The 24,026-nt window shown below is 40.3% G+C and overlaps 1 protein-coding gene across 1 annotated transcript in view; it reads right to left on the reverse strand.

Moving 5' to 3' along the window:
- LRRC1 (leucine rich repeat containing 1) overlaps window positions 1-24,026 on the reverse strand; it is a 129,246-nt gene that overhangs the window by 63,321 nt on the left and 41,899 nt on the right. The window contains exon 2 of the mRNA XM_023222983.2: window positions 20,415-20,532. Within this exon, the coding sequence (XP_023078751.1) occupies window positions 20,415-20,532 (118 nt within the window). The remainder of the gene's footprint in view (window positions 1-20,414; window positions 20,533-24,026) is intronic.

Raw genomic sequence — 24,026 nt, forward strand, 5'->3', positions numbered from 1 at the left:
ACCACAGACTCACTGAGGAGGCAGCCAGCCTTGTAGACAAAGCCATAATATCAAGCGCCTTTCCAGGGCACACGCAGGCTGAGTGGCATGGGTCTCTCCACAGTACAGGAGGGGAGGCAGGAAAGAGAGACACCCTTTGTTAGATTTTATTTTGCATAATTCTTGGTACTTGTGCTGGCAAAAATTTTTCCTAATCTAAAAGGTTTTAACCTAAAGCCACAATTACCAAAATAACCCTTATACCTCAGCTTTTCCTCCCACACGGAGTTGGCTTAAATAAACACAAACATGTCTTGGGGTACAAGATGCTGATTCACACACACGCAAAGTAAAGGTGAATTTCAGAATATTAAATGGTAGGTTTCACATGGGATAATGTGCAGAAAAAAAAATGTGGACAGTTTGGTACTTTTTACTTACTCTTCTTCCAAAACTATATACATAAACATATACACACACATGCACACAAACACACACACACACATATGATTCAGGTTAATGGCTACTTCAAGAAGACAGCAATCAAATATCAAAAATAAGGGGAAAAAAGTTGTATTCATCTGATACATATCTTTCGCTCAACATTACAGCTCATTTTAATCATTCCCATTTAATATGGCCAAAACTACAACTACTGGTATGTTTATACCAAAATTCTCTAGAGAAATGGAGTCTTCCAGTGAATGAATGCTTTGATCCAGAAATGAAGTCTTTAACTTTCTCCGAAGTCTTCTCCACCTTCCTTAGGCCACGGGAATCTTTTCCTCCCCTGAATGGCAAATAAGCCTCTATGGTCAGGCTCACTCTTTCGGCATGAATTCAGTGGTACCAGCTTCCATGCCCGCTGTGCTGCCTTTCTAAGCAACACTTATCTTTCCAAATAGGATCTGTGATTCTTGTTAGCTGGGATAGACATCCTACTATGTGTTCTCGCCCACACCATACTGTTTGTCAATTAGAGACTCAGCCACAGGCTGAATGAGTCGTTCAGACCCAAAAAATCTTTGGGTAACACACAGAGTAGGTGAAAGGAGGGTGCAGGGCCAGGAGTGAACACACTTTTCCAGAAGGGCAGGAGAAGCTCTTTAGCCCAGATAAACTAGCTAGAACACTGATTCTCAATAGTCTCACCACTGTTCGCCAAATCACATCCCTAATCCAGGTTTAATATAAACACTGGGTGTCCCAAAGGCCGGGGATTCTCAAACTTCAGAGCACAAAAGAATTATCTGACCCGCTTAAAGAATGGTCTGGTCCCACTCCTAGCGACTGATTCAGCAGATCTAGGATGAGGAGAAGGAATTTATACTTTAACCCAGCATTCCCGGAGATTCAGATAAAAGAGGTCTAATGGCAACCTCTAAAAAACACTGAGGGATTTAACTTTAGCGGTTCTCAGCTCTGGCTGAGATCAAAATCACCTGGGACCACTGTCACCTGAGAATTGGAAAAGTCAGCCTGGGGTAGGACTCAGGCACTGTTCAAGGACAATAACAACAAAACCTACATGCAGGAAGGTGAACCTAACACGCAGCTCAGAACCACTGCCAATGAGGACCTGGCCACTTGATTTTATTTTTCTTTTTAACTTCTATTTTAGGTTCAAAAGGTTTACGTGCAAGTTTGTTACATGGGTGAATTGTGTGTCACAGGAATTTGGTGTACCAGGTAATCAGCATAACACCTAATAGGTAGTTTTTCCATCCTCAACCCTTCTCTCACCTGCCACCTGAAAAGTGGCCCCAGTGTCTATCGTTCCCTTCTTTGTGTCCATGTGTACTTAGTGTTTAGCTCCCACTTATAAGTGAGAACACGCATTATCTGGGTTTCTGTTTCTGCGTTAATTCCCGTAGGCTAGCCATCTCCAGTTCCGTCCATGTTGCCCTGCCCATTTTAGTGTGGTATCTGACAATTACTCATGGCTCCCATTAACACTTCATCCCCATAATAAAGCTATTTCTGCTCTTACCTTGAAGCAGATCCAACCTTTAGAGCCTGCACTGAAGGCTTTGTTAAACTGCCTCCGACAGGAAGTAACAACAGCAATGTGACAAGGGAAAGCTGTTTTGTTTAGTTGCGGATGGGGAAAGGAGGTGGCGGGAAAGGGATGAAAAGTGGTACTGTTTGGATCTAATTTAACTGACTTCTCATTCTGAAATAAAATTGATTTAAAAAAATCCTTCTACTATAACACAAGTACATCTTTTCAAAAGTAACCCTTTAAAAAAGAGATTAAACCAGAAAATGGAGTACAAAAAGCATTCTAAAAAGAACTCAAAAACATGTCCACATTTTTCAAAGAAATACTGTAAAGAGCTTAAGAGCTTAAAAATTATAAGTTGTCAACTGACAGATGAAAAGGTAAAATATTTCTAACACATTTAAACTTCTTAAAAGAAAACATATCAGAACTTACATACTGAAATTGGTATTATCCCCTTCAAAGTATTCATCAATGAAGCATGCACATACATTCTTCTGGCTCCACCACTGAATGAATGTTTTAGAGTCCTTTTTTTTTTTTGAGATGGAGTCTCGCTCTGTTGCCCAGGCTGGAGCGCAGTGGCGCGATCTAGAGTCCTTTTTTAGAATTATAATGAGTGGTGCTTATGATGATGTACTGTTATGAGAAAATTTTGCAGAACCAGTACTGTCTTACGAATTATAGAAAATTCAAGAGTGAGAATCAGAATAAAATATATAGTGTGTTTCAGCTGAATCTCACTCTGAAAATGATGTACTGTGGCATACTGGATCAATTTCTATATCCTAAAGCAATTCTCATAGACACTGTCATCCAAATTTAGGGTGAAAGGGAGAGAGAAGGTGAAATGTTATCTTTTGCTGAGGTGGGAGTAACCAGTTACCAGTTTTCTCTTGGTCATTGGCTATGGTTGCAACCAGTGTGGGCTCTGGCCACTTCTAGCCTGTTATTCCACGTTCACTGTTGAGGACCACAAACAGACAGTTCCCTCCCTCTAAGATTGTAATATTGCATTTATCCCATTGTGTTTCCAAGTCTATTTCATTCTGGGATTTTTTTAAATTATAAAGCAACATATAGCCATTATAAAAAGTCAATAGAAACAAGTAAAGGAAAAGTCAATAACCTGCCCCTCCCATTTCCACACTCTCCCTGCCCTGGCAGAAGGTTACCAACATTGGTCTCACAATGGCCTAGTAATCCAGGTCATTATAATAGACACTTGAATTTTGAACTGGGCAAAAATCATTTCATTTTCTGGACTTAGTAAAACCATTGTTCCATGCGCTTGTCTGAGAAAGATCATAATGTAAAGACATCCTTTCGGTCTAAATGCTGTTTAGGGTCTTGACCCAGTCAGGAAATGTTTAGGTTCTGTCGTGTTATTTTATGAATGGCTCCTGGCTGCAATTTAGAGTTACATGAATTTTCTTAAAGATTAAAATGCAAACTCCTGGGTTCCTGCTCTGGAAATCTGGATTGCATATTCCTTAGGAGGTAGAAAAATGCAATTTTAATAAGAATTTTATGTAGGTGGTTCCAGAGGCCACTTGGAGACACAACTGCTCCAAGTGAAGGAAAACAGGCCATAATCCAAAATCTAAGTAAAAATAATTCTTGCTTCCATCATTCCTGAACATCCCCTTTCTCTGTGCTGATCTTCAAGATATTTTTCTCTATCTTCCCTTTCAAACCTACAGAGGCAGCTTTGCCCACGTGGTTTGAATGTCTCTGGGGATAGGACTTTTGTCCTCTCTTAGCCAAGAATCTTCCTTCCGCTATACTTGTGATAATATCCCAGTGCCTGACATGCAGAGAGTGCATAGTAAGTTTCTAGACCACATAGAAGTAATGTAAGAACTAGTTATAAGATGGGATATTTATAATACATTTCAAGTTCTTTTAAAAAAAGCATTTTAAAAACTTCAAATATATTACAAATACCACATCTTATAATTCCATGGAAGTGCTAAGCCCATCATCTCTGATTTATTCTCCGCCAGTCATCTACCAGTTTCTAAATAAGATTAACTTTATCTACATAATTCATAAATCTGTACCTCTAGCAGGATAAAGGGGCTGTAGACCCTATACCTTGTCACAGAGCACCATCCGTATAAGCATTCCTACAAACCAAAAAGTGACAAAAATGGTGCTCTCCTCTTGTATCTAGTTTATCTCTAAAATTACAATGAAAGGGACGGAAACAATGGTCCCAAGGGCAAAGTCTAAAAAAACCACTCATTTGTTGATTTATCTGATTACTTAAGCAACTGCTATGTGATGGGCCCTGATTATTATGTCAGGCCATGTGGCAGAAGGTAAGGAGGCAAAGGTGAATACAATGGTCTCTGCCCATTATGATCTCCTAACATAGTGGGGGAGAGGGTTATCATAAAAATAAGCCCAATACAGTGTGACACCAACATTGGCAACCCTCCACCAGGGCAGGGAGAGTCTGGAAGTGGGAAGAAAAGTCTGTTGACTTTTCTTTTACTTGCCTCCATTGACTTCTTCTAAAGACCATATATTGCTTTTATAATTAAAAAAAAAAAAAAAAAAAAAAAAACTCCCAAAGTGAAATAAACTTGGAAACACAATGAAATAAATGCAATTATTAGAGTCTTAGAAGAAGGGAATACTATCTGCCTGTGGTTCTCAACACTTAACATTGAATAACAGGCCTGAAATGGGCCCCACCCTGGTCCTAACTATCGCCAATGACCAGACTCCAGAAGGAGATAACTGGTGACTGGCTACTCCCACCTTTTGCCTACTGGGTCTGCCTTGCAGTGGCAACAGCAATGCCCGGATGGCTGCACCCATGCCAGACACTGATCAAACATGTACACATTATGAGCAGAGTGTTATGAAATTCCTCCATTAATTACATCATTGTTAGCTGTCCAAGACACATACCACCAGCATAATTGCTCACATCCCTTAGAACTGGCAGATCCAGCAGGAAACAGTGATTGCTGCTGTTTCCTCCAGGTAATTGTGGATATGTTTCACGCCTTCCTCTGATCTTTCAAAAAGAGTCAAGGGAAAAAGGATAAAACAACAAGCAATGTGTGCTGCAAACCACTTTTGACACTGTCTTTGGTGTCACAGATGACCTCCCAAATGCCAGATCCAATGGAAACTTTTCAGTGCACGTTTATTGACTACTCTGCCCCATTTTACACCACAGCCCTTTTGAATGTGCTGCCCTGCCTTAAGTTCCATTATAAATGCTCTCAAGAATGTCTTTGTTTCCCTGCCTGCTGCTTCCCAGTCTCTTACTCAGGGTTCTTTTCACCAGTCTTTTAACGATGGTGCTTCCCGAGGTTCTGCCTTTCTATAGGTTATGCCTGGGCAGCTTCATCCATGACAACACTTCACCCATTAATCTGCACACTAGCTCCAGCCCATGCAGTCACCCCCATAAGGTTTAACGTGATGACCTCTGCTCTGTCGTTCTGTTGCTTGGCCCCCACACTATCAGTCCCCACTGCTGACCAGTCTTGCTGCTGTTCCTTCTCAGAATCTTACAAGGGCCCCTCTTCCTCTGCTTTCCCTTGAGCAGGCATATTCTGCAAGCTCATCTGCCCTTCCAACTCCATGTCCTCTCCCTGACTGTCATCATTGATACCTGTGGCTTGAACCATGACCAACAGACGGATGACTCTCAAACCCGTATCTCCTACTAAAGTTTCTCCCCTGAGCCTCAGAACTTTGTATTCATCTGCCTACTGAACAGTTCCATCTAGACACCCCAATGGCATCTCACCTTCCACATGTCCACAGATAAACTCTTTTCCCCTCAGACCTGATCATTTCTTCAGCTTCACCCATCTTGCCTGTGGTGGGAAGTGGGAATTTATCCAGACCTAAAACCTCTCACTCCCGCTCCAGCAAGCTACCAGCTAGTTGTCCTCATGCCTGGTCCAAGGTCTTCTCTTCTCCTGATCCCCTCTCAGGTCCCTCCACCCCTGACATAGATGCCTGGCCTCCCACATCCAGACTGTCCTTAATCGACTTTATGCTCCCTGCTAGGGCCAGGGTGATACGTGAGCCACTCCCCTAGCTGAAACCCTTTCATGGCTCCCCACAGCTTTCAAGAAAACATTCCTGGCCAGGCGCGGTGGCTCACGCCTGTAATCCCAGCACTCTGAGAGGCGGAGGCGGGCGGATCACGAGGTCAGGAGTTCAAGACCTGCTTGGCCAACATGGTGAAACCCTATCTGTACTAAAGATACAAAAAATTAGCCGGTGGTGGTGGCAGGTGCCTGTAATCCTAGCTACTTGGGAGGCTGAGGCAGGAGAATCGCTTGAACCTGGGAGGTGGAGGTTGCAGTGTGCCGAGATCGTGCCATTGCACTCCCGCCTGGGCAACAGGGCCAGACTCTGTCTCAAAAAGAAAAAATAAAGAAAGAAAACATTCCTTAGCAAACACACAGGCCTTTTGTGATCTTGCTGTCATCTATCTCTCTAGCTTTATCTCTTTCCACTGGCTCTAGTCATATCTTGCATTTCCTCAAATTCATCATGCTATTTCAAACTTTCAGACACGCATTCATGCTATTTCATCTGCCCAGAAATGACCTTCTCACACTTGTTTGTTTCTATCCGCAACTTGCCCCTCAGAGCCTAAGTGTCATGTTTCCCAGGAAGTCTTTTTGATACTGCTTACTTCCCCCAAAATGATGGAGCATGCCCCACAAACTCCCAGCTCCTTCAGGCATACCTCTGAGACAGGACTTTCCACACTGTCCTGTGTCATCAGGGATGGACTTGGCCCTTCCACCCTTCCGACCTAAATCCCTCAAGAGCCACTGCTAAACTGATTTATCTCTAGCTTCTAGCACAGAACCCATATTCATGGCACTGGATAAATGTTCATGAAAGAATAAAACTCATTCTAAAAATCTGTTACTGTCCCTACGTCCCTTATCACAATGAAGCATACACTCTTGCCAAGACTTTCACTAGTGCTTTCTGTGCTATTCATAATGAAATATATGGCCTTTATTTAGAATGTTTCTTTGAGTTTATCTCTTTTAATTTGGATCCCTCAGGAAAGACAGAACAGTTGCTAGCACAGTAAAGAAGTGTTTTGGAGATAAGAATAAACTCAGCTGGCAGTAAGAAAGGGCTCCAGAAGACCAAAGCATCTGCTCAGAAGATGCCAATGAACTGCAAAAAGGAGACCTCTTTATCCAGCTCCAGTTGGTCAAACCTGAAGGCTGACTAGTCTGAGACAAGACCCAAAGGCAGGGCCCTGATCAGAAGGAAGAGCAGAAGGAATTTATCTTCTCCAGCGACATCATGCATAGCTCCTGAATAGAAGCAAGGACCTAAAAGGGAGCTGGGGTGGAGTGAGGAAGGCCTTCTTAAAGCAAAGGTGTTCCCTGTGATTGTGATAAAGCAAGTTTCCATGGCATTTGACTCCACTTATGGCTAACATCAAATGGGCACAGGTCCTTGCCATGCTGTGGCCCATCAGTTCCTACCCAGGTAAACAGGCAGACCACAATACAGGCAGCACATTCAATGTAAGATGAGGAAGCAGGAAATTCCAAAGACTCCCTCAGGTTCCCAAGGTGCTTGCTGCTATGCCAACTTCGTTTCAGTCCTCCTCAGCCCCTCTGGTGTTACTTGGGTTTCCCCACTGGCTCTGGCCTGCCTTTTGTGTTGGGCCTGTGTTGAGTTACTGGCACACTCAACCTCCCAGTTTTGCCTAATTTGCTCAGACCCACTTGTTCATCTTAACCCAGCACTCATTCATTCACTTGCTGAATGGAAGGCTTGTTCTTCAACATTTTGTAAAATGAAGATTAAATACTTCAAGACACCAACTGTTAATGTGCATGGTATAATACTTTCACCAAGCACCTCTACAAGCAGAGTGTTTTGTTAGGTAAATACAGGTCTGATTGCTTCAGAGCATCTTTTAAAAGCTGCACATGTGTTTGGCCTGCCTCTGCCCACATTCTTTACCTCTGTACCTACATGGCCCTGGGGGTACCTGCCTCCCTAACTTATTTCAACACAAGAAGCCCAAATCAGGTAAAGACTTCAAAACTGCTTACTCACCTCTTTCTTCACTCTGTCTGGCTGACTTTTAACTTATCACAACCTTCTGGCAATCCCCCTGTCTTGTTGATTATCTACCATATACCAACCTTACCTTTGAAACTAATAGCTTCCTGTTGGTGTTCATGTTATAGAAAAGGGAAAAGTTATTGATTAATCTGCCTTTTAAAAAACTGTGCTTAAGTGCAAATAATGGCACGAGAAATGCTTACAACCTATGTTAAGTGAATAAAAAGCAAGATAGGAATATCTATTTGTTAAATGATCCCAATTTTATAAAACAGAAAGGAAAAGAGAAAAAGATAAATAAAATGTATAAAAATGCTAATGAATATTTCTGGGTAGTGGGATATAAAGGTTTTTATACTGGGGAGACAGAATTATGATTTTAGAGTTCAACAAACTTGAGACCAAACACCAATTCTACTACTCTTGAGTCACACAATCAAAGTTTCTAAACTGGGACTCAGTTCTGTCACCTGTAACAAGGAGATGGCAAGCTTATTTCTTGGAGATAGTTTGAAGATTAAATGAGAAAATATAATACATATGAAGTACTTAGCCTCATACCTGATACACAGTAAGCACCCAATAAATATGTTGATGAGAAGGATTCACACAGTTCTCTTTGCTTTTCAATAATGTTTCTTTATATTTCACTATTAATTCTCAACAAGGAACATGTATTTTAAAGAACATAAACCAGAAAATAAATGATCCTAGTAACTGATTTCTCTACCCTTCTTGGAGTGCTCTTCTTAGTATTCTCAGGGATAGGTCAAATTTAACTCACTCCATTGATACCAAGTTGAAAGAAGGAAACCTGCTGAATTAACACTACTCTATATTGCAAAGAAGAACTTCAAAGAGGGAAGCTTATTGGCTGCTTGAAGCAGAGCCTCGTGTAGTATACCACCAGTGAGACAAAACTTAGTAGCTAACCAGGTCAGAGTTAACCAGCTGCCAGGTCAGTCAGTTTTCCCAGAGAAGATATGAGTATGGAAATGTGCCACACTAAGACAATTTCCTTGTGACTGAGTGACCAATTTGAATGCTAATGGAACTAGGTCCTGATGTCATCACGTTAGCATATTACCTGTCCTCAGCACCCATATCAGAAAATTAGATGCCCCATCACAGTGCTTAGTGAATATCCACACCCTGAGAAAGGACCACAGTATGATTTTCATCATCAGTAATCAGAGATGCACAAAGTCATCTCTATAGAAGAGAGCTACATCTGCTTCCAAGGGACCTGGGACACTCATGTTATCAAATCTCTTTACTTTTCCTTCAAAGGTAAAACCCATACATTCCTAGTTTTTGTCTTTCCTGATTATCACTACACTTCTGGCAACGCTTCAACCTTTTGCCAAGACAGCACAACAGTTACCTCTGAAATGTTACGTCAGATCTTTCTGAGAAAGCTCTTCTACTTTTCGTGGGATGATACCCCATTTCTAGCCATAAAAGATTGATGGGCCGGGCGTGGTGGTTCACACCTGTAATCCCAGCACTATGGGAGGCTGAGGTGGGTGGATCACCTGAGGTCAGGAGTTCAAGACCAACCTAGTCAATACGGTGAAACCCCGTCTCTACTAAATATACAAAAATTAGCTGGGCATGGTGGCGAGTGCCTGTAATCCCAGCTATTTGGGAGGCTGAAGCAGGAGAATCACTTGAACCCAGGAGGCAGAGGTTGCAGTGAGCAGAGATCATGCCATTGCGCTCCAGCCTGGGCAACACAGTGAAACTTCGTCTCAGAAAAAAAAAAAAAAAAGATTTATGAACCACCTGTTATTTATGTAATACCACCTGAATGTTGGTATTCCCCAAATTCACCTGTTCAAACCTAATACCCAATGTGATACTATTAAAAGGTATAGCCTTTGGGAAGTAAGTCATGAGGACTCTACCCTCATGAATGGGATTAGTGCCTTTATAAAAGACACTCAACTAGAAGAAGATGGAACAATAAAAATAAAACAGAAGGGGGTAACACGAGCTCCCCTGCCCTTTCCACAATGTGAGGATATGGCAACAAGGCACCATCTGTGAAGCAGAGAACAAGTCTTTATGAGACACTGAATCTGCCAGCATCCGGATCTGGGACTTCCAGCCTCCACAACTGTGAGCAATACATTTCTCTTGTTTATAAATGATCCCGTCTAAGGCATTTTGTAATAGCAGCCCAAACAAAGACACCACCTCTTAGGGTGGGCCATTTCTACAGGTGGTTGAACTTATTCACTAGTAGTTTTATGGATTTTTTTGCAAGTTTAAATGTCTTAGGATAACTTTTTCCAGTTTTTTATCTTCAAATTCAGAGGGTGACTAGTCTATACACTGTCCATCCTTTCTCTCAAAATAGAATAAAACTATTAGATCTGCCTTTATTATCTTCAATAAACTCCAAAAACAATGAAAAGCACCACTCCTCCTGGGTTCCTTATCTCAGGTCCATCACTAACTAGGAGTATGATTTGGGGCATATGACAACTTCTTTAAGGCTCAGTTTCTTCATCAGCCATCCCTGAGATGCTAATAGCCACATCTCACAGAATTAGTGTGTGGATTAAATGATACATGTGGTGAAGCAGAACAATGGCTGGCATATGGTGCACAGTATCTAGAAGTCGTCTTAAGCCGAAAACTCACCTGTATCACTCTATCCCTCATGCCTGCTTGTGTCCTCACACCCACCCTGTATTCTTACTTGGACAGTCCTCTCAGTCTTAGTTCAGATTTTCATGATCCAAAATGAAAGATGACAGAATTATAGCACCTATACTGAGTGTTCATTCTACACAAGGCACTACTCTAAGTTGTTTATGTTAATTTTTCTAACAAAAAGCGTACTTCTAATTTAGTGCAGGTATTTACATGCACAGCCTCTTTTAAGAGTCAAAAACGGCCGGGCACGGTGGCTCAAGCCTGTAATCCCAGCACTTTGGGAGGCCGAGACGGGCGGCTCACGAGGTCAGGAGATCGAGATCATCCTGGCTAACACGGTGAAACCCCGTCTCTACTAAAAAAAATACAAAAAACTAGCTGCGCGTGGTGGCGGGCGCCTGTAGTCCCAGCTACTCAGGAGGCTGAGGCGGGAGAATGGCGTAAACCTGAGAGGCAGAGCTTGCAGTGAGACGAGATCGCGCCACTGCACTCCAGCCTGGGTGACAGAACAAGACGACGTCTCAAAAAAAAAAAAAAAAAAAAAAAAGAGTCAAAAACACCTCTATACAGTAGGTGCTATTAAAATCATTTTACAGATGGATAAACTGAGGCAAAGAGAGATGAAGTAATTTGTCCAAGGTAGTGATCCCTGGGCTCATACACTTATGACGATGACATACTGCCTAAAGCGAAGGACTTCAAGGATTCCTCAAACATAAACCTCTAGTTTCTGAAACATATTTTTTAAGAATGTAGTTTTTAAAACTTCAAATAAAAAAGTCACAAACACTTGCATAGGCTTTATGGTAACTATTAACTTATCAGTTGCCATCAATCATGTTAACTTAGGTCTAGGTTTATGCATTTGTGTGCAGTTGTGGGAAGGCAGGCTACCCTGTCCTCTTTGGACAGGCATCTGAGTTTCCTATAAACATGTTACTCACTAGGAAGTTGTTAAAGTGTAATGAGATTGTGTGTGTCTATGTGTCTGTGTGTGTGTCTGTGGTGTCTATGTTTACTAGGTGTGATGGTTACTTTTATATGTTAACGTGACTGCACCACATGATGCCAAATTAAAACAGTATTGATTTCTAGGTGTGTCTGTGAGGCTGTTCCTGGATGAGATAAGCATTTGAATTGGTAGACTCAATAAAGTAGACTGCCCTCCACAATGCAGTGGGCATCATCCAATCTGCTGAGGACCTGAATGGAACAGATGATGGAAAAAGAAGGAATTTGCCCCTTTTTGCTTCATGCTTGCCTGTTTGAACTAGGCATCTTATCCTGCCTTTCTATTGGAATTTGCACCCCTGGCTTCCCTGGTTCTCAAGCCTTCAGACTCAGACTGGAATTACACCACTGGCTTTCCTGCAGAGGGCAAATCCTGGAACTTCTCAGTCCCCATAACTATATGAATCAATTCCTAATAAGTCTGTCTTAGAGAGAACCTTAAATTTTTCAGTGAATAGTTCACAAAGAAGCACTAAGATACTTGCATTTTTAATGATACTGTTGACTCCATAAAGCTACAACAAACATTTGAAATAAATTTCTAACAACCAACAAATGACAACCCAACTGAGAAATCCACTCATTGACTCCCTCTAAATTTGCTACCAAAGTATAAGAACTGTTACACTGCTTGTTACCAGCATCTAATCAAAAATGCCTTTTTCTTCTTTCATGTCTTTTTCACATCAGTTGCTACTGATCCTAGTTACTGACACTTTTCCGAACATAATGAGCACTTCATTTATACCATAGTATAATAGTCATTATATTTGTCTGTTGTGCCTGTAGAGTTGTTCGTTATTTCCTTAAGGGATAGAACAATTTAGCATAGAGCCTTACATTTAGTAAGTACTCAATAAATATTGCTTAAAGTTAAAAAAAAAAAAGTCTTATTACGAGCTACAGCTGTTAACTGTAAGCATTTTTTAAAGTGTCAAAGTTTTAGGCTTTTTCAAACTGAAAAGAATACAGAATCTTTTTTTTTTTTTTTTTTTTTTTTTTTTAAACAGGGACTTGCTCTATCACTCAGTCTGGAGTACACTGGCATAATCATAGTTCATTGTAAACTCAAGCTCCTGGACTCAAGTGATCCTCTCAAACTGGCCTCCCAAGTAGCTGGGACAACAGTCACACATCACTATATTTTTAAAAATCATTTTCATTATTCACTTTGAGCCGACATCTTAGTTAGATTAAGGACTTATTTAACACTTAAAAAGCTAATTTAAAAATTAGCTTTTCTATATTTAATCCTCAAATTGCAGTTCTTAGTATTGCTTTTCATTCCCTCTTTCCCTCTTGGCTCAAGTCCCTTTCCAAGATTTGTCTTTTCTAGCTCAGTAAGAGAACAGCACTGTTTGCAGTGGTGAGAGCATGTTGGTGTCCTCATCCTGACCAAAAGATGCCATCCAGCTTTCAGCTGCCTGGAGGAGCCTCAGTACCATTTGGCTCAGCCAGATTCACGTAACAAAATGGGTGGCCTCAAAATCAAAATGATGCCAGCACTGTGGCTGGAAACCATCAACCCGATACCTACAGAAATTGCCTAATTAAAAAGTGAGCAGAAACTGTCATCCCATATATTAGGGTTTTGTTTTATTTCAGGAGAAACCACTGCAATTATTTTTCCTTCCATAACTTAGCCTGTTGGGTTAAATCCGCCATTGTTTTAGAAAATCCAAGATCTAACACAGAGCGTAGCATGTACGGATAAAGTGAATGAACGAGCTAGGGAGGGATGGAGGTAGGAAGATAAGGAGCTATTTAAAATAGACAAAACATTTAGAGAACCTGTAACTGAATGAAGAACTTGTTGACCTAAAAACATATTCAAAGGTGTTGTTCTCAAACTCAGATCTATCAGAAACCTGCAAATTAACAACAACAACAACAACAAAAAAGCGTAGGCCGGGTGCAGTGGCTCACACCTGTAATCCCAGCACTTTGGGAGGCCAAGGCGGGTGGATCGCCTGAGGTCAGGAGTTCGAGACCAATCTGACCAACATGAAGAAACCCCATCTCTACTAAAAACACAAAATTAGCCAGGCGTAGTGGTGCACGCCTGTAGTCCCAGCTACTCGGGAGGCTGAGGCAGGAGAATCACTTGAACCCAGGAGACAAGAGGTTGGCGTGAGCCGAGATGGCGCCACTGCACTCCAGCCTGGGCAACAAGAGCAAAACTCTGTCTTAAAAAAAAAAAAAAAGAGTAAAAGAAAAAAAGTTATGTAAGCCTACAACTTATTCATCAGTCATAACTTTTCTGATTACAGAATATTAACAATATTAACAGAGTAAAGAGGAACAGTAGTTTACTCTTTCATATATATGTTCTGACAAAGCAAGTGGAAGGAAGATCACTTGACCCTCGGAAGGCAGACCAAAAAGACCCTTCCAGATTGGAACAGAAAAGGACTATGGAATGGCAAGAAGAAAACAGGTAAAAAGTGTATTACAATATACTCATCAAAAAAGATGCAAGTGTAAAGTTTATCCCAACTTTTTCAGCAATTGAAATGAAAACCATATCTTCATGTTTAAACAATGCTCGCTGAAATGTGCAAAATGGAAAGGTGATTAGAAAACATCACAGAAGCCTGATTCCTCTTCACCCCTACTTTAAAGGTAATTATAATCTGGAATTAAAACATGTGTAGAAGGCGATTTTTATTTCTACATTAACTCTTCTTTCTAACAAAAGGGAAGGCAAAAGTTAAGGCAGAGAGGAGGCTCACAATGGGAAAGCCGATGTACTTGCAAAGCAAAATGCAAGCTTTGGGCTCAACACTGTCCAGCCAGCGCAACCTAAGGTACAGTGAGCATACAGGTGTGCTCCCTTTGCTGGATGTCTCCTGTGATATTTTAACCATGACAGTGACAACGAAACTCTCCTACTGTAACGTATGAAGTCTAGTCACTGGGGTAGTTTGCTAAGGAAAGTGCTAAATTTGGGCCCAAATTCGGCAGCAAGAAAGGAGAGAACAGTGGCTTAACTGTGGCAAGTCTGAAGTCCACATGGGTAAAAACTTGCTTCTGCCACACTTCTGGTGTGCGTGTATATAGTTATTACAAATAAACAAAAAAAGTTAATTGTTCATAACTAAGTAAGAGGACTTTTAAGCACACTAGAGTTACCACTTGCCAGAACGAGATCTTTTCAGGGCATAATCAGCAGTACCACAATTTGATGCTATCGTGGTACTTCTGCATTTCAGCAGGCTTCAAGATTGGTTTTAGATTTTATGAAACAAATCCATAACTACAGACCAAACATTGATCAGCATCTGGTGGTTGGACAGAGGACAACTAACCCAATCATGCACTTGAAGTCCAGCCTCTAGAAGAGGATGAGACAATGTCCCTACTGGTAGGCAGTCCACTCAGTCTGCAGTGCTGTCCTGGTGCTAGTGATGATTATACTAAAACTGTCTTACCTTTAAGTTCTTGTTAACTCAAGTTGACGAAATAATTAGTGAAGGCATGTAGTCTCTGGACATGATTTTTCTATCTGCAGTTTTATTTGCCCCATAAGAGAAACAGATTCATGACCTCTTTGGCACATGATGCTAATACTGACAAGTGTTTCCTTAACTTCAGCCATCTCTATTCCACCTTCACAATTTTTGCCATCCTGGTGTAGCCCCTGCATTTTTTATCATTTGCCTTATTCTTTTAAACTGACTTTTAAAATTTGGATGAGATTTTTAAAGGAAGAAAACTGTTTTAAATCACTAACATGAATTCAAAGCTATTATCACTACTAGACATAAAAGATACATGTAACAAATACAATATAGTGTTATCAAATTTTACAGATGCAATCCAAAAGGAACAAAATTGAAACTAAAAGGATAACTTTCTCACCATGACTCAAAATTTAAAATTGCTGTTTTAAATTTTTAAAATTGCCAGTTAAAATCATCTCTAGCAGTGCTGGTAGTATATGCCTTACACTTTGGGGAAAACTGAACTAAATGGATAATGATATAGTACTGTGATATAAGTCAAATTACAGCATAGACTATAAAATTCAAATTACTAACCCTTGAGGCAGGAATCATGAAGCATTAAGAAAGTCTGCCCTAGATTCTTGAAGAGCAAGATCTCACTATGCGATAACACCACTTCTCACACAATCAGAGGTCATTTTCCTCAAGCAGCTAATAATCAGTGAGCAGAGAAAGCAGATATAAGGTCCAAGCATTGAAGCATATGCATCTCACCACAGAAAACTGCTGCAGAACTTAATTCTAAGTCTATACACTTTTTGTAGACCAAATGTTACCAGCAAATTCAGATATCTAGTTCATATACTCCAATCATCCTTTACTCTATGTTCAGGGGAAACACCTACTTTTTTTTTCTCATATATATTTTAGACATTTGCTTATTTAAAAAAAAAAAATCCACCAAGTTAAGACATGAGAAGTGCGTCGCTTTCCTCGACTCTCACTGGGCTCATACAGGGAGCAGGGTTTTATCCCACTCCACAAAACAAGGCCCAGCAGCATCAGAAGGGGACTGCCCAAAGTCGACCGCGTGCTGACAGCAGAGCCAGGGCTCCGAGCCAGGGTCCTCTCTGCTGAGCACATCTAGTCATTCTGGGGAAGAGACCATATGCACTGTGCTCATCCCAAAGCTCTCTACTTGTCCCTCAGAAAAAAAAAAAAAAAAAAAAAAAATCCTTGTAGTTTAGATAATCCATAAGCACTGCCCTCTTTCTCCCTAAACTCATGCTTCTCTTTTCCAACACAGCACACAATTCCCTTGACTTTGCTCCTGAAATGTCAGAAAACAAAGCCACAAAAGTCAGTGTTTGAAGCTCTTGGCAGTTCTTCTTGGCCCAGAAAATGAGCCTGTAAAAACTTCTCTCTTCATTTACAAACCTCTTTAAAGAGAAACGTAAAACCTGAGTTTTCTCCTCACTTGAGCAAGGAAACATCCGGAAAGGTCTAGTTTTGCTTTTAGAATCAAAGCAAATTTGAGCTAAAGTCAGCTCTAGCATCTTACCCTTTAACCAGGAATGACAGGAAGATCTCCCACCTTCCACATGGGAGGGTGCAGGGGTGCCTGAGGGGAGTGAATGTGGACTCCTAACCACAGGAAGCTGCTGAAGGGAAGTTAGCAGCAAGCCTGCAGGTGGTGATGTCTAAGATCCTTCTTGGTGTGGCTGGGGACCAGCAGGGTTGGCATTTCCTGGGAGCTTCTTAGCAATGCAGAATCTTCAGACCCACTCTGGACCTACTGCATCAGAATCTTCATTTTAACAAGAGTCTCAGATAATTCCTTGCACATTGAAGTATGACAAGCATTAATCCAATGGACTTTCTCCTCCCCGGTCAAAGCAATGCAAAATCAAGAACTAAGGAAGTTCCTATCATGACTATGGCCAGCCCTGGTTATAACCCTGCTACAAACCACTGAGGCTGGGCAGGGACCCAAAGGAACAGCCTCTGATCCAAAAGTGGGCACCATCAGCTGGGGCAACAGAAGACCAGAGGCCCACACAGGCCTCCAGGCACCAGTCACAAACCCTCACAAATGCCTGCACCTGTACAAACTCAGGTTCTCACACTGCCTCTCCAGCTGCAGGCTTTGTGACTTTTATTTGCCTACTCACTTGCCTAGGGTATTCAGATTGATATGATTTTATCTGTCCAAAAAGTGCCAGGAAGCATACTGAGATCTGCCAGACCAAGAAATGGTCTAAGACCCCTATATCTGTTGGTTACAGTAAATAGTGACCTTGTTCTTCTGCTCTGTCATCTGCACAGATTCATTCTTTCGTTTGTTTGTTTGTTTGTTTGTTTGAGACAGAGTCTCGCTCTGTTGCCCAGGCTGGAGTGCAATGGCACGATCTTGGCTCACTGCAACCTCCACCTCCCAAGTTCAAGCGATTCTCCTGCCCCAGCCTCCTGAGTAGCTGTGATTACAGGCACATGCCACCAACCCTGGCTAATTTTTGTATTTTTAGTAGAGTCGGGGTTTCACCACATTGGTCAGGCTGGTCTCGAACTCCTGACCTCGTGATCCCCCCGCCTTGGCCTCCCAAAGTGCTGGGTTACAGGCGTGAACCACTGCACCCAGCCCAGGTTCATTCTTTCTTTTAATAACCTCCGGGAAAGCCCCCAACCTTCCATGCTGTCTTCCCCTCTACCCCCACATCCACCACGCACATAATGCTACCGAGCCAGAGCCAGGCCCTGCCAAGAAGGGAAGGGAACAGTTAACTCCCTCTCGGCATTTCTAAGAGAGCTGGGTAAGAAGGTGAATGTTCTGCAGGATCCTTCACAAAACTCGAACACTTGCAGAAGGGAAGGTTGAAACTGAGGGAAAAAATAAAATTAAAAAAAGCAGTGTTGGTGTCTCAAGGAGCAGAAACATTTTTGTGTTCTGATACTATCTTCAGTGAAAGACTAGTTTCTTTTATCAACGTGCTGGGAGGTAAAAGTGGACACGCGGGAAGATGCATGGAGCCCTACTTTCTAGTTACTAGTGTTTGAAAGAGCTGATGTGGGAACTGGTAAAACTGGCGGCTGACCAATTCTGACTTTCCACTGAGCATCCCATTAGAGCTAATTACGGGACTGGGAACTTTTGAGCTGGATGGTTTCCTTCCTCCTAAAGAGTGAGAGCCAAAACTTTTCGTCTTTCTTAAGTATTTCTGTTTATTTCTAATCCCCATTTCAAAATTGCTATGTATTTCTTCAGATTTTGTGATTTCTGTGACCATTTACAAAGTCACCGCTTCCTTGCAGAGTTAATAGCTAGTCATTGTTTATAACTTAGATAACTGCTAAGACAAGAGAATCATTTCAATCATATATACTTTGGGTAAGTATTACACAGGCTAGTTTCTAAGGCAATTCTGGCCTGGCCAGACCCCAAATGCCCACCCCACCCCATACTCCAGCGTAAGCGAAGCTGCTCATCAACACCTTCTGAGCTGAGGGGCAAGGCCATGCTTTGTACTGGTTGCCATCCACCTTCCAGGGCAGCCAACCTTCAGGGTGGCTGGTAACCTGACCTGTACTCTATGTCTTACAGTTGGCATAAAAAGATAAGTTGGGTCAACCATTCTTCACTGAGAAATCCTTCACTGGCAAACCAATGCTGCAGCAGGGGCAAAAGCCAAACTGTACGTAAAAAGAAATCACAAAAAGAGGCCACCACAAGCCAGTTCCAACAGAGCAGGTTATTGAGCAGGGAAGAACAGAGAACCCACAAACAGAAGCAGACACACTGGAAAAGAGAGGCCATGAAACCCTCAAGATAGTGTCAAATGCAAGCTTGGTGCCACTGCTTTTGGTATATGTTAATTCCCTCCGTCCCCTGTTTCCTTACAATCAAATCCACTTTACCTAAGTAGATCTGGGTTCCCTGCAACCAAATAAGCCATCTAAAACAAGACACCCTCCCAAAAAAAGTTATGCTTTGTTGTATTTTTTCTAGTAGCTTCAAAGTAAGAAATAATTTTCATGCAAAATAAAAGTATGTCACGATCACATGGCTAAGCCAGAAGACAGTTTCTAATTTATGGAATGTAATAGATAACAGTAATTTAAAACCTATTAGAAGTTGGCAGAAAAGAGGAATCATTTTTTCTTCACCATATTTCCAAGTACTGATTGCTGCATTATAACAATGATCCACAGAAGAATACTATGTCTGGGACCTGGGGTTTTTGCCAAAAATATCAGACTGAAATATACAGACCTAAAGATAATCGATTCAGAAGAAACCTATAGATTTTTGTAGGAAAGCAAAAGCAAAACACAAAATAAATCAGGTATGTAATAGGAGAGAAATAAAGGAATTACCTTTTCAATAAATAATTCAGACCATATTTGAGACTATCCTGAGGAAATTATACCAGGGTCCTTACAAGAACTGAATTCCATCAGTAGATAGGACCACTGGGAGTTGCTACTTTAATTTAATAAATCAAATATGCTATAACAAGAAGCAATACCAGCCCATGTGGGCTCTAAGCAGCATAAAACTCAGGGTTAAACCCAGGTACCCATTTTAAAATGAAAGGCATTTGAGTATCCCGTTGGGGTATCTATTAGGATGCTCTATTCAAATGTTCAATAAACATGAATCAATAGTGGGATCTGAAAATAAAAATCAACTCACAAATATACCACACAAATTGAAGTGGGCAAAACCACCAGCAGCCTAATTAGAAACAAACGAAGACAGAAGAGGCCTGAATGCAAGCAAGTCTGTTCACTACAGGGAGAGTATACCAAGCAACGGAGACACAGCCAAGAGGAACCACCCCTTCCCCAGGGCAGGTTTCCCTTGCCACAGCAGCACCCAAGCACCGGACAAGAACTGTGCCACCAGTCCTCGGTATCATGTTCAGCAAAATAAGTGGACAAGGTTAAATGATTTCCCAGCCCACTCTCAAACTCTAGGAATCAGATTGAACTTATCTGGAGAAAGCTGTCTCCTAACACTTGTGTTATGAAATTTTTCTTTTGGACAATGCCTATAAGTTAACTGACCTATTCAAAAATGGCATTAATTTCACCCCAAGAATCATACAGTTTTCCCATAACTATCAGGGAAAGCACCTCCAATAATATTTATCTAGCTGTATTTACTAAAAACACTCCCAGCATCTGAAGAGATAAATGGCCAACCCAAGTGGAATCTTTCTTACCATTTCGAGACACGTCTAGTTCCACCAGCTGCATGAAGTTTGCTATTTCTGGAGGGAGCCGCTGAATTTCATTATCACTAAGTCCAAGCTTTCGTAATTTGACTAGCTGGAAAAATTGCTGAAAGACAAAAGAGTTTAACATAGATTTCACATGTGTTTGTATCATAAACTTTTGGGCTACTATGAAATGTAAAACAATGTTTTTTAAAAACTAATGAAGATTGTAGCAACATCAATTTCCTAACTTTGATGGCTGTACTGTAGTTGTGAAGATGCTACCACTGGGAAAAACTAAGTATAAGGAACCTCTCAGTACTATTTTTGAACTTCCTATCAATCTACAATTATTTCAAAATAAAAGGTTTTTAAAAATTAATGAGCAACTTAATGAGAAGAACAGTCACTCCTTTAAGCTATCCAGTAGACAGAAATATCGACTTATGAAAACTGACATTAAATCTGCAATGCCAAATAGACACGTAAAAATAGACAAGTAAAAATGCATTTTAAAAATATTTTTAAATATTTAAATGTTAAAATATTTTTAAAATATTTTAAAAGACATTTTTTAAAGAAATTATTATATATCAGAAAGTATAATAAATATCCCACAAATGTGTGCAGGCAAAAAATATATATTTGACCAATCTAAAAAGTCTGCACTGGATACTTCCATCAACCATGGCAGACTGAGTATGTGCTCTTTCCCCACACTTTTTAAAAACTGTATTAAAATGACACTAAAGGAATTCACATGAACATAAATATAATGTGAAATAAGCCCATGAAGACAAAAAATGAAAGAGTACAAAAAGCAAACTAGATATGCAACAAAATCCTTTAAGCTAGAAAACAGAGGGATGAATGGTAACCAACAAACAAATCGAAACAAAGCTGGAATTTAAGCCTGTGGGGTGAGTAGCCAATAAGAAACTAGGTCCATGTACCTCTGAGGAAAGGAGAACTGATTGAAAATTTATATAAAGAACAAATAAACTGCCATATTCTCTTCTCTACCCTGCAGAGCCAGGCAGAAGCCTGGAAATTTCCTCTCCAGAAGAGGTAAGTCCAAACACAGCTAAGCACAGCTGAGGGCAGGGGTAACGTAACCCTGCTAAAAACGAGACTGAGTCAAAGCCTGGTCAGTAAGATCCCACCCTCTCTTCTCCCCGCAGCCCGGCTCCTGGGCATAAGCACAGACTTGCAGACACCAATCTTCCTATAGAGAAGCTTCAGGTTATATGCCTCACCAACACATGGAGCTTCCAAACAGGTCCACCTTCCCTGATCTCCACTGCCACATGCAAGAAAGAGAACGTGCACACGCACACACACACACACACACACACACCCCACATCTCAGAGGAAACAAACATGATGCAGGGAGCAGAAAAAATACTTCCTCAACCAAAATATAATTAATATCCTCAGAGAAATCACAGATGAAGCAACACAACACCATAAAAAGCATAATTAGAAGAACTAGAAACAAGCTTTCAGAAAGTGAAAAATATTGTAGCATTGATAAAAGAATCCCATAAAAGAGGTGAAAAATAAAGTGAGTAGAGTCCTCAGAAGGTGGAATAAAAAGATGAAAAGATGGGAAAATGGAAGAAAAAAAGAGAGGAAAATGAATGGACCAGTTCACAAGGTACTACAAAGTAATTCATAGTTCAAAGAAATACAGGGAACTGCAGGAGATGCTTTTTCTGGTTTGAGAGGACCCACCATGCAACCAATAAAACGAATGAGTAAAAAAGTACATACCAAGGAATACTCCAGATATTAGACTCTAAAAGCTTCCAGAGACAGGAAATAAAAGAAAAAGATCATAACGAAGAATTGGGTATCAGAATGGCACTGGACTCAAAAGGAACCTTGAAAGTAAGTGGGCAATGAAGCAATGCCTTCAAAATTCCTAAAAAATCATTATTCCCAACCTAAAATTGTATACCCAGCCAAACTATCAATTAAGTATGATTACAGAATAAAAACATTTCAGTCACACATGGTATCAAAAAGTTTAGTTTTCTTGTACCTTTCTCAGGACTCCATCAAAATATGTAAATAAACTTAAAAGAAAAACAACCTGAGATCCAGGAAACAGAGAATCACCAAAACAGAGACAGGCAAAGGAAATTCCCAGGATAAAATCATGAAGGGAATTCCAAGATGTAGCTTGAACATCAGGCCCCAAGAGCAAACCATCTACACTGGAGCAAAATACGACAGCTCCCAGAGGGAAGTTTTGAAAAAATAAATAAAAACACACCTGAGGAATTATCTGATATGTCTGGAAGCATCAAAGGGGATTTACAACTCTTTCAGAATGTTTGGTGATAAATCAGAAATAGGCATAGAGAGAACAAAGCAAGCAAAAGGAAAGAGGGTTATTAATTCCAGGGAAAATATAAAGTGAAAGAACATATAATCATAATATAAAATCTGATTATGAACAATACTTACAGTCATAACATTATAATATCTATATTGGTAAAACCAAAATTTATGTTATGTCAATATTGAGAATGGGAAAGAAACTGTAAGAACTAAAGCCTCATCTTCCATAAAAAGAAATCCATAAATAACTCAAAGAGGAAAAACAATCAAGCCGCAAAAGTAAGTCATTTAGCAATATGGAGGCAAATATTCGCAGAAATAGTCAAAAGCCAGAAACTGGAGTGGGGAAGGAGGCAAGAGGCTGCTGTTTTTCACTGTCACACTAAACAGCTTATTAGATTTTTTAAACTATTTGCATACATTACTCTGCTAAAAATGGAAATTGAATTTACAAATGAAGAAGTCTCTACTAAGATTACAGGATGCTCCAAATGTTAATTTTGTAGGATGCTAACATTTAATAGTCTTCATCTTTCTTTTTTGGGTTGGTAAAAAAGATTGCATATTTATATAATCATACAATTGCCTCTTGGAAAGCAATTGAGCAATACATAAAAGAAAAAAAATCTTTTCAAGTCCACTGAAATACTTTTGGGCATCTGTCCTCATAACTGAAAATAATGCACAAATACATCTTTGCACTATTATTTGTAAAAATAAAAAACGAGAAAACATACATTTCAAAGAAGAAAAATGATTGCATATTATTAAATAATTCAATATTATGCAACAATAAAAATAAATATTATAAAGACCACAGAACTTGAAAAAGATTTACCATGCAAATATAACTAAAAAAGAAAACAAAATTGCAGATACACTACATTTAAAAAGCATGTGTGCATGTGGACTGACAGAAAGAGAACAAAGAAGAAAAAAGCAGTTATGTTAGGTGACAAGGATAATGCATGAATGACTTTTTAATTTAAAAACCATATTTAAAAAAAATGAACTATAAATCTCAGCAAATGAATGCTACCAATTAGCTATACAAGATAATGAGGAAAGTGCTCAACTAAAGGACTAATCCTTCGGATTTCTTTACTCACGCAGTTGAGATTTAATTTCTTAAGGAAAGATATTAAAACGTCTTTATACTGCCTGTACTAAAGCATCAGCCAGCACAAAAGCCATTCAATAGAGTCACATATTTGAATAATTGAGCTTATGCCAATTGTTCAGAGTCTGACAGTTTCATAATACATCAATGTG

This window comes from Piliocolobus tephrosceles, chromosome 5, assembly GCF_002776525.5.
Source record: "Piliocolobus tephrosceles isolate RC106 chromosome 5, ASM277652v3, whole genome shotgun sequence".
In the NCBI taxonomy this organism is placed as follows: domain Eukaryota; kingdom Metazoa; phylum Chordata; class Mammalia; order Primates; family Cercopithecidae; genus Piliocolobus; species Piliocolobus tephrosceles.